This window comes from Misgurnus anguillicaudatus, chromosome 9 (assembly GCF_027580225.2).
Source record: "Misgurnus anguillicaudatus chromosome 9, ASM2758022v2, whole genome shotgun sequence".
Classification (NCBI taxonomy): Eukaryota; Metazoa; Chordata; class Actinopteri; order Cypriniformes; family Cobitidae; genus Misgurnus; species Misgurnus anguillicaudatus.
In genome coordinates, this window is record NC_073345.2 from 18159730 (window position 1) to 18171425 (window position 11696).

The following is an 11696-nucleotide window of genomic DNA, read 5'->3' on the forward strand; positions in this document are numbered from 1 at the left end:
CGTCGGGTGGCCTGAGTAAATAAACAAACAAAAAAATATTTTTGGGGGAACTATCCCTTTAATTGTGCTTGTTCTTAGGGTACTTTATAGGTATGAGATCACTCAGGATTAAGAAGTCAACACACATTGTTTTCTGTAGATTTTCAACATTGTCACTGTAATAATGGACTCATATGAAACAGGTTTTCATCTTGAGTACTGCAGTGAAATCAATGGCCATACGCAGCTTAAGGACATGGGGTTTAGATGACTGTGAGGGGGCTGAAACAACAATGATTGGTGGGTGGATGGTTCACTGTCACTGTAATTACTAAGACAAATGCGGCGCTTGACACACTGAGGTCTTGTTTTTTACTAGAGGAAGAGCTTTGGAGGTAATCAGGACATCATTTTTTATAATGTTTTATTGACTATCGCACTCTTGTGTCAAACCTGCTTATTGATTGATTGAAGATGTTGCAAGTGTATAAAATTATGAAGCTCTCAAGTGTTTTTAATGTTTGGTTGACAAACAGTATTTTTTGTCTTGTTTTCTACCAAACATATTGAGACTTGTTTACACAGAATATATCTTCAATTAACATGTATTTGTCAGTCCATTGGGAATTTTTCCGCTTTTTTAAAGAGCACTAATTATCCGATTCCCTATTTCCTTTGGTGTGTAAGTGTGTATACATGTTAACAATATGCAAAGGTACAAATTCCAAAGAACGATGATGCGAGTTATCATTTCCAACTTAAATCTAATTCCTTGGCCTGTTGACGTGGACATGATGGTCATTATAATAATTCTGCCCGCTTCTGAAATACAGCCTGTTAGTAGTCTATGTTTTCATTTTTCATATTTAAAGAATTTACTACTGACTAAATCATGGTTCAAAAGCAAGTTTTGAGCAGTGCAATGAAATGATGACATGGTTTTAATGTTTTAGTGTCCTTACCTTACCAATCTGTTACGTTCTGCTGGTACAGCTTGGTCATCTGCCTTTTTTTTGATCAGATTCGGCCCGAATTGATAAGGTAGTAAAGACTATATTAACTCCTGTCAGGTATTCAGGCCCAATCACAATGTACAGGTTAGCTGGCCAATCAGAGGACACTGCAATTTTGGAAAAATGTGGAAAATAATGTGTTTTTGAACCATAAACCACGTAAACACATTGTATTACAGCAAATGCACATAATAAATTTAGCAATGTATAGGGGCTCTTTAAACATAAATCTGTCAAAGTTAACACTGTAAAAAAATTCTGTAGAAATTACAATGTTATTGCAGCTGGGTTGCCGGTAATTTACAGTAGATTTAAATGTATGTTCTTTACTGGCAAGAGTTTGTTCAAAGTTAACTAAATTTTAAATATTAACAAGTCTTTATCATTACAGAATAAAACTATACAATAACAGCCTCATGCAAAGCATTCTGGGAACCAGAAATCATCATCAACCTTTTTCAGTTTTTTGCTTCAGATTTTGTTTCCCAAAATGTTTTGCTTGATGCTGTTTTTTTTAGTTTTACTCTATAAAGACAAAGACTTGTAATGTTAAATGTTCATTTAACTTTGAACAAAATGTTGCCAGTAAATAACATAAATTTAAATCTACGGTAAGTTACCGGCAACTCAGCTGCAATTTCTACGGATTTTTTTTACAGTGAAGTAAGGTTTAGAAGTACGGTAAATTAATTTGCAAAAATAAATAAAATTCTTATAATCATGTATACACAATTTAATTGTTTCTCAGTTTTCTTTTTGGATGTTAAGCTATTTTATTTGAAAACAGGATAAAAACTGATTAAGAATATGTACAATATTTGTACACTATAAATTAGAGCTGTGACAAATAATTGTGCAAATGCGCGTTTTCTCAATTAATGAATTTTAAAGGCGCTCTATGCATTGTCGGCGTTTTTGTCAAACAGCGACCCCTAGAGTCGCTGGAGAATACTTGCAACTGTCGTAATTTCCCACTCCCACTCTAGTACACCTCCGAAGATAATGTTTCACAATTTCATACAAATATTAGGCTACTGCATAGTCTACTAAACTACAGATGATGGTAATAGGATAATAAGAAGTTTATTCCAAGTGTAGAGTGCATATAATAATAAAGTAGCCTGCTGGCTTATAACGTTTTTACATGATTGCAGCTAAATCACAAGTAAACAGTCTATAGTCTATGTCTACTGTATCATTTCATTTGTGTTCTTTTATTGTAATGTAAACATTACAAAATGCCATGACAAAGTTAATTGTGTACGTTGCATTATTTCATAACATTGATCGTTATAATGTCACTATACATGATTATTGCTATTTATCATAATAGTTTGCAAATTGTGCATGTTTACAACCTCTAGGCTTATTTATGTCCTGATAATTATGTGAGATACTGACAACTGTTGCATGATAATCGCATGACATACTACAATAGCGCAACAACATACAACATAGACCGCAAACAAGTTTACAAATAAGAGATTTACTTATTAGTCCATCAACAAGATCGCCAGATCAGCATCCCTGTTGCATCAGGTGCTGTCTTTTAGCTCACGCCAACGAGTAAAAACCTGACTGAGTGGGACTCTTGTCCGGTTCCTAACGCGGTCAGATTCTCTTTTTCTTCTTTCTTCCGAAAGCGCTTTCTTAACTTTTAAATCGTTTAGCCTCACGTCTCAAATTCACGCGTGCAGTTGTTGTTATAGGCTTGATCGACTTCATGCGGTGCTGCAAGAACCGACAGCTGGATGACGTCAAAGTGCCGTCTCGGATCATACTCGCGATACTTTGACGTCATCCGGCGGTCGGTTCTTGCAGGGCCGCACGAAGTCGAACAAGCCTAACGTGTGTGACGTCGTTGGCGTAAAGCAAGTCGTGATTCTCGGGAGATTTGTCAGGGGCGGTTCTCTCAAGCTTGCTACTATGCATGAGACAGGTCTTTGTAATGGTAAATGCAACGCATCATCACAGCCCTAATATACATTTTTTTTTGTTTTTGTTAAAGGTCCACTGTGTTTTAGCTACATCTAGCGGTGAGACTGTGAATTTCAATCAACAGCTCAGTTCACAGCTCAACCCTACCTTTCGAACCGCATAGTAAAGCTACAGTAGCCGCCGCAGGACAAACATGTCATCATCTGAGACATCATAGTGACGAACAGTTATCCGTTTTGTGCTACACTTTAAACATGGGGGGGCCAATGGCGAAATTTCATGTAAGGGGTCTGCGGTATATGTAGATAAAATGGCTCATTCAAAGGTAATAAAAACAATACAGTTCAGTTTTTAAGGTCTTTATACACCACTGATAATATAGTTATGTATTTATTATATCGCATTTCTGTCAAGAGATCCTTCTAAAAGTTACACAATGCACCTTTAATATGATAAAGAGTAATGATTATATATCTATATCTCCATATACTGTATCTGTATATATATCCTAGTGTTACTGTAACTTAATTGGTAGAGCATTGTGTTAGCAGCACAAAACGGCATAGGTTTGAATCCAGGTAACACACATACTGATAAAAAATGTATAGCTTGTGATTCACTGTACTATGTTGCTTTGGATAAAAAGTCTGCCAAAAATATAAATATATACTGTAAATAAAAAGTAGTTAACCTGATGTCATCTTTTTTCTCTCTCTTGCTTTTAACAGTTTGTTCCCAGTTCTCCAAAGGAGTCTACGCTATCATTGGCCTGTATGACAGGAGGACCATGAATATGCTCATGTCGTTCTGTGGCGCTTTGCACGTGTGCTTCGTAACGCCCAGCTTCCCCATCGAAACAAACAACCAGTTTGTCATCCAGCTCAGACCTGAGCTCCAGGATGCTCTGATTGCCCTTGTCGAGCACTACAAATGGACCAAGTTTGTCTACATGTACAGCTCGGATTCAGGTCAGTTTATTATTCTCCAAACATGCTGTTTCTGAAAAGCAACTGGGAAACTTTTTATTATTATTAGTTGTATTACAACTCTGAGTTTGTTCAGGATGTGATGAAGAAGAACTGTGGGTGATTTAGTGATTTAGGGGCTTTTGAAGATATTGCTGTGAAAGCTCTCTCATGTGGAAAGACGCGATGATGTGTAATCCTGTTGAGGTGCTCAGCTTGGCTTGTAATATGGTTAAACTTTGACACTCCTCGTGCCTCAGATGTAATAATTTTACTTATGGCTCCCTGATACCTGCAGGATGGTTCTAATATTCCATTTGAAGTCCAGTGAAAGATCTTGATTTGTGACTAGGCCTGCCCACATCATATTTCTCGTGTGACACTCTGTCATATTTGCCACATCCAATCATTATCAAACTGCCACGGTGAGAGTATAACATGAAATTATCATTGCACAAAGAGCGATCCCCACATTAAAAGCAATGTCGGACAAATGAGAGCATCGATATCCAACTTGTTCAACATTTGTCTAACACACTACTGTATTGACTAAACAAAGTTTGTTAAGGAGATCAAGTAAACAGGCAGAGCAATGAGTCTTTTATTGACTCGTGTACTTTGCGGATGCTTGCTGTTGCCGAACTAAGATCATGAGGTCACTTAGTGTGTCATACACACACAAACACAACGACTACCTCAAGAAACCCATGCTGCTCTCTTGTTGCCTGGATACAGCAGTACTTAGTATCTGGGTTATTTTAAACCTTTTAGTATTTCCTGTGTGTGTACATGTGTATGTGTGAGTGATAGCTTGTGTGTGTGAAATGTTCGTGTCATATCATGTAGCACATTAAACATCGAGTTCACAGGTAAATCGAATACACAGTGGACTACATTGCATTTTTCTTGGTTTCTATTCTACCATGAAATTGGTTTATTTAGTATCAAATACTACATGACTATTTTTTTGTTTTATGTAAATTCATTTTTGTACCATGCTGAACGCTCCTCCCTAGTCAATACAGTGTTTACTGCAACATTTGTCAGGTGCTTCGAGATATCATCTCAAAGCTGTTACAGATGGGGCGGACATCATCTGTGCCGCTTACAGCGGTTCCTCCCAAATCTGTCCTTGCCAACTCACGCAGATGTTTACTGACTCAAACATAATGAGATGGGCACATGTGCACTCTCCTCAAAGACCCACGTAATAGAGTTGGCATCTTATAGTACAGGACCAGTTTGGTTGATGGAAGCAAGGAAAATGCTTTACTGTGGAAAAAAGACGATAGTGTTGTACATCGGATGAGACGGAAATTCAATTTGTGTTGTCGCGTGGGATATGCGAAGCAGTGGGTTGTGTTTACAGGTGGTACCAAGCCAGTTCTGCTCTTCCAAGACAGTCCCTGCCTTCATCTCAGTCCCGAATCCTCCCTTATCACCAGTGCCGCAGTAGCGCTAGGATACACTAAAGGAGGGAAGGACGAAACACGGCATCAGTCTTATCTGCTCGGTGGGAGATAAAGCTGCTTTGCTCTTCGGTATTAGACAGCACAGCAGCTAAGACTGGGTGAGATGAATGCGACAGGTGCGGCACAGCATCGGCATGGCCAAGGATGTGGGGATGTTTCGAAATGCAATCTGACGGATTCATTGTCTTTTTGATGAATGCCAATGAATGCTTTGACTGGCACATTTGTTCTTTCAATTAAAAAAATAACCTTGCCATCTGTAATTGCAGTAGTAAATCTCATTTTCATTTGTAGCGTAAATCTTTGCATTTCACAAAATGACTTTCAAATGCTAATACTCAAACTATAGTGAAGAGCAGAATTTTTGTGTTTGGAAAACTGTACCTAAGTACACATGAAGAGTCTTGGTTTTAGTTAAAGGATTAGTCCATTTTCTTAAAAGAAAAATCCAGATAATTTACTCACCACCATGTCATCCAAAATGTTGATGTCTTTCTTTGTTCAGTCGCGAAGAAATTATGTTTTTTGAGGAAAACATTGCAGGATTTTTCTAATTTTAACGGACTTTAATAGAGCCCAACATTTAATACTTAACTCAACACTTAACAGTTTTTTTCAACGGAGTTTCAAAGGACTATAAACAATCCCAAACGAGGCATAAGGGTCTTATCTAGCAAAACGATTGTCATTTTTGACAATAAAAATGACAAATATACACTTTTAAACCACAACTTCTCGTCTAGATCCAGTCGTGATGTGCTAACTTCGCCCCAGTGTTTACATGTGTTGAGAAAGAGGACCGTTCCTACGTTGTTGTATGTCAACTGATACTAATTCATGTCTTTGTGGCAGTTTATTGTTTACAATGGTCCGCAAATGTGCGTTTTATATATGTAACATGTGACCTACGTCACTACCCATTTACGTTAGGTCGCGCTGGACCGGACCTAGATGAAAAGTTGTGGTTTAAAAGATCATATTTTTTATTTTTCTTGTCAAAAATGACAATCGTTTCGCTAGATAAGACCCTTATGCCTCTGTTAAAAAAAACTGTTAAGTGTTGAGTTAAGTATTAAATGTTGGGCTCTATTAAAGTCCATTAAAATGAGAAAAATCCTGCAATGTTTTCCTCAAAAAACATAATTTCTTCTCGCCTGAACAAAGAAAGACATAAACATTTTGGATGACATGGTGGTGAGTAAATTATCTGGATTTTTTTTTTAAGAAAATGGACTAATCCTATAAAAAAATAAAAAGTATGCAGTGGGCCAAGATAAGTATCTGCATTTACTGTATAATGTTTTGTCTGCTTATATCTAGACAAAGTTGACCCTGAACTAAGAGCAAATGCCTCATTTGTAAGAATTTAATGCAAGAGCCCCTACTCGAAGACACAGTGTTAGCAAAAGACTATTTTTGATGCATATTTTGACAGAAGAGCAAAACTAATTAAGCTTTTTCTTACACCAAGCTTCAGTGTAGGAGACACTGGGTTACAATGTACGACTAACAGGCGTTGACAGCTCCAATTATAAGCTAAATCCATGACTGAAGGTGTAATCCAGCATCCACAACAAATGCAAATTCATTTAAATACACAAATTAGGTTGTCTTTGATTTACTTACAGTATTTGAGTTTCATAGTTTATGTCGCATTTCTGAACAATTTCCTGACCTGTTTAAAAGTGCTCGCGAGTTTGCATTAAAATATCGACTTGCTGAACTACGCATGGCCTCATTTTATTAGCGTAGTCAGGGATTATTAGGGGGGCGGTCTATTTTGTTCTCTTGTGTTTTTCATGTTTGTGCTGCTTTGTATGAATAATATAGGTGTCGGTATTGATCTAGCATTTGCTGTGCTGTTTCTAGCTGGGGATTTTCAGTGTCTTTGAAGTTAACTTTTGGCTGCTTGCTTATTGACCAACAAGCTTATCATAACCGAACACAGCCCACCACTGATTGCTGCATTAAAGCGTCGTAGCTTCATTTAAAAAATGCAAAGGCTTTGATCTTGTTTCACTAGGTAAAGCCTGACAGGCAGCTTACCTAATACAGTCAGCAGGACTGAAGGAGATTGTCTTTTGAAGTTGCTAAGAGCTGCGTGACCACCCACAACACAGTGCAGTACTCTTGATCAGCATCTTTTGACTCTTTTGAATGCAGAAATATTTAGATTTAATAATGTATTGCGGGCTTAGTGTTTTATTACTGCTAATGAAATGAAATATGAAATGTGTAATGTTTCAGCATTAAAATATTTTGCATGAAATAGCTTTAGACCCCCCTCCCCTTTAAAGAACAGTTGGTTATTCTTGTTTTAGTTTCTCCCCATATGCAAACTATCATAACATGACTAAAGCACTTGCAGGTGTATTAACTATTTCGCCGCCATTTATGAGATAACTCGTCAATTAAGGAAAAAACGCTTCCCTGCCAATGACGAGAATTTTTGGCTTTCCACAATTATCCACCAGGTGGCGCACGTCCGCAAGTTATACAACCCGGAAGTAGCGCCTCACGCGAAAGAGAAAGAACTACCTGTTGTGTGGGATGCATAGATATGTATATAAAGGCTAGATGGCTCGTCCGCGCTGCTGGCCAATTGAGTGCAACGTCCGCATTTTGGCGGCCATCTTACGACAGGGCGCTCGCTCACTCGTAGCATTGAGTTTTAATGATGCAGGTACTTTTAAATGACCATGACTTGCTTAAATTTGTACAGATTTTCGAGCGGTTTGGTTTGTTATAAACGTCAAAGATGTGCCTATGACACTGCATACTTATACTAAAAAAAGAAAAAATTCATGAAACATGTAAAAGCATCCAGAATTATAACCACGTTAATACCGTTTTTAAAAACCCAAACCGTTTGAAAATCGGTAGAAAATTGAGCAAGTAATGGTCATTTAAAAGCACCTGCACCATCAAACTCAACGCTACGAGTGAGCGGGCGCCCTGTCGTGGGATGGCCGCCGGGTGATGCCGTTAGGGACTCCGCCTTGAGCCATCTAGCCTTTATACATATCTATGGTGGGATGACTCAAAAGCAGTGTGCAGAGTATCAGTTAAGTGTGAAGTACGTGCACACACCATGCGGACCTCGTACAACATGTTAGCACAGAGAAACATACAAAAATTCAGCACCGTTCTCCTCAATGAGGTTTACGGACAGGTGCGTAGAAAAGTCGCTTGTTGAGGTTAGTAAGAGATGCTCAGCATTATATATTTGAACAAGTTTAAAAAGTCAATCATCTGTTTTATGCATAATAAATACATGTTTATCAGCAGAAGGGGAACACTGTGGAATAAAAATAAAGACTTTTAGGTCTTATGCTGCCAGCGTTTTAAACAGGCACAATGATTTTCAGCATGTTACAAAAAAATACACGTCCACAAACATTCAGAAGTTTACATTTAAATGATCTGTAATAAAACAACACGTTTAATGCTTAAACTTTAGAGAAACAGATCAAATGACATGTTTAAGTTTATTGTGTACACATATTGAACACATTCGCGCTTCTGTCAGTCTTTCACTCTCTATCTTGTAACTCCTCGTATTCATTTGAAACTTGAGAGAAACATTAAACAACATATTTATGCTTATTATGTATGATAGTGAATATGCGTTGTTCTCTCACTCTGTCTTGTGTAGTGCATTAATCCTCGTGTTCATTCATATAAACTTCAGAGAAACATATTAAACAACATACTTGAAAGCGAACCGTCGCGTTGCTCTCTCTCTCTCTCGTTCGTTCGCTTACTCGCTCTCTCTCTCTCACTCACTCACTCTCTCTGTTGCACTAAGGTAACGTTTAATCCTTTAGAACGTTGATTTAATCTTTAGAAAGATTATTAAAACTACAAGTTATAAGATTGTAGGCTCCTGTTTGTGTTTAAGGGAATACAAACACGTTGTGCTGTCAGTCATTCTTTCTCTCTGTCTATCGCACTCGTGAGGCCGTTCATGGTTGGATGGTGCAGTTGAAGGGGCGGTATCTTTATAATAAGAGCCCCTTAATACGTCATGGGGGGAGCAAAATTGGAATGACCTATTTATTCACATGCTTGCAGAGAGAGCCTTACCAAAAAAAAGTTACAGGGTTGCTATTTTTCATGTTTTCTGGGTTGGTAGAAGCACTGGGGACCCGATTATAGCACTTAAACATGGAAAAAGTCTGATTTTCATGGAATGTCCCCTTTAAAAAAAAGTTTAATGCGAGGCGAGTAGTATGTCTGAATATTCGAAAAACAGTAGGCGAAAAGTACCGATTAAGTTACTCCCGGAAAGATTTTGAAGTGTGCATTTGATGGACACTTTACTATCCCGTGAGTCCCCGAGAGAAAAGTCACCCAACAAAGAAGGAGAAGCGCAAAAATGTCGAAAGTGGTAACGTGGCTCTATTAAAATGCAAACACATACTGAAAACAGTTGTTCCTTGCAGTTAAATTGTGCGTTTAACATCATTCATGTTAACGTCCCACTTGTTGTTATGACAAATAGAAATACATGATGTATGAATATGTAGAACGTCCGAATTTCAGTCACACTTTCCATATTCATACTGTTTTAATTGTCGTTGAGTCGGTAATTCAGTGCATACTGTCACAGTTTGTGATTTCGGATGCAGGGAGTGTGTTTATTCATACACGTTTCATCTCTGTGGCAGAAGACATCCAATAAAACTGACTGTTAATGAAATTCACAGCAGGCTGTTCAACACAGTAATTTTAACGCAGACTCTCTGCAGATTCCTGACTGTTAATATCACATTGTACCATTTCCTCTTTTAAAATTTTGGCTATTTAATTCATATATTTGGTAGTGAGGCTTTGGATCAAGCAGATTATAAAAGGCAGTAGAGTTTCTCAATGCAACATTCTGTTTTCTTTGAAAATGTAATAAGCACTGGAGGAAATGAATCATCTGAGAGATACACTGTATATCGCATCTAGCTCATGCAATGTACAGAGACCAGCAAGCTTGTGGTGAGGGAAGAACAATGTGGAATGTAAAAATAAAGGCTATATAGAGACATCTTATATGGGCTTCCAATATTCTGCTAAATGTGTTGTTTTAAATGACTTTAAGCACATCTTGTGAAAACAGATGTTGATCAGTGCTGGAACAGAACAGGGGAGACCTCATGCTGAATATAGAGACAGAGCTTCTCCTTAGGGGTGCTTAAAAATATGTTCACTCAAAAATAAAAATTCTCTCCAGGGATTTTCAGTTTACAGAAGTGAAAAATGTGTTTCTATGAAACAAATTTGTAAAATATTAAGGGCCAAGCAGCGAGCTGTGCGGACCTAAGATATCCAAAGTGCATGCAGACTCTATATGAAATCATAAGGATATGGTTTCACGTGAAAAGATTGCTTTGTGGTGCTTGACAAATTGCTTGTGCAGTTTAATGCATGTGAGAGATGTTTTCCCAACTCAATAACTCAATGTATTTTTGTCTGTAAATGCTATAAATTTAAAGTTTTTCCATTTTGCAAAAAGTTGAACTCAAATGACTTACAAAGGTGTGTTCACCTCACCATCTATTGTACATACATCACAATATTAGTATCAATGTACAGTAAAGTAAAAGAGTTTGCATCATATTTTCTGCATTTATGAATAGCTGGAGTTGCTATACGTTCTGTGCCACACCTGCACTGCACTTTTGGGTCAAAAAGGCTGATCTAAAACATACTTTACATACAATTTGTTTCCACTGCATCAGAACAAATCTGCCCAATGGCACTTACAACACCAGAATGATGTAGCCTTGTGCCACATGATTATGGATTAGGGAAATTTGTGCCAATCCAACAATCCACCTGGAGTGCAACTTCTGTTAATTGAATTTAAATCACCACCTCACCTTCGGTCACCAATTGTTACTTGAAATCTGTCATTATTTATTCAACCATATGTTTTCTAAAACTTGTATGCAGTAAGTTTTTTTGAACATAAAAATGCAGCTCTTCGACAAAAAAAAAGTTTAAAGGGGACATTTCACAAGACTTTTTAAAGATGTAAAATAAATCCTTGGTGTCCCCAGGGTATGTATGAAAAGTTCTAGCTCAAAATACCATATAGATAATTTATTATAACATGTTAAAATTGCCACTTTGTAGGTGTGAGCAAAAATGTTTCATTTTTGGGTGTGTCTTTTTTTAAATGCAAATGAGCTGATCTTTGCACTTAATGGCAGTGCCGTGGTTGGATAGGGCAGATTAAGGGACGGTAATATCCCCTTATGACATCACAAGGGGAGCCAAATTTCAATGACCTATTTTTTCACATGCTAGCTGTATTGAAGACTGTGTTATGCACT

At 37.5% G+C, this 11696-nt stretch overlaps 1 protein-coding gene across 4 annotated transcripts in view; it reads left to right on the forward strand.

Annotated features, from left to right (window-relative positions):
• Nucleotides 1-11696, forward strand: part of gria1b (glutamate receptor, ionotropic, AMPA 1b) — a 90618-nt gene that overhangs the window by 13108 nt on the left and 65814 nt on the right. For all 4 annotated transcript variants that reach the window (XR_008637722.2, XR_008637723.2, XM_055179686.2 and 1 more), the window contains exon 3: nt 3659-3898. Coding sequence is in view for 2 of the 4 variants with exons in the window: in XM_055179686.2 (XP_055035661.1) it covers nt 3659-3898 (240 nt within the window). In the remaining 2 variants the exon portion in view is untranslated. The remainder of the gene's footprint in view (nt 1-3658; nt 3899-11696) is intronic.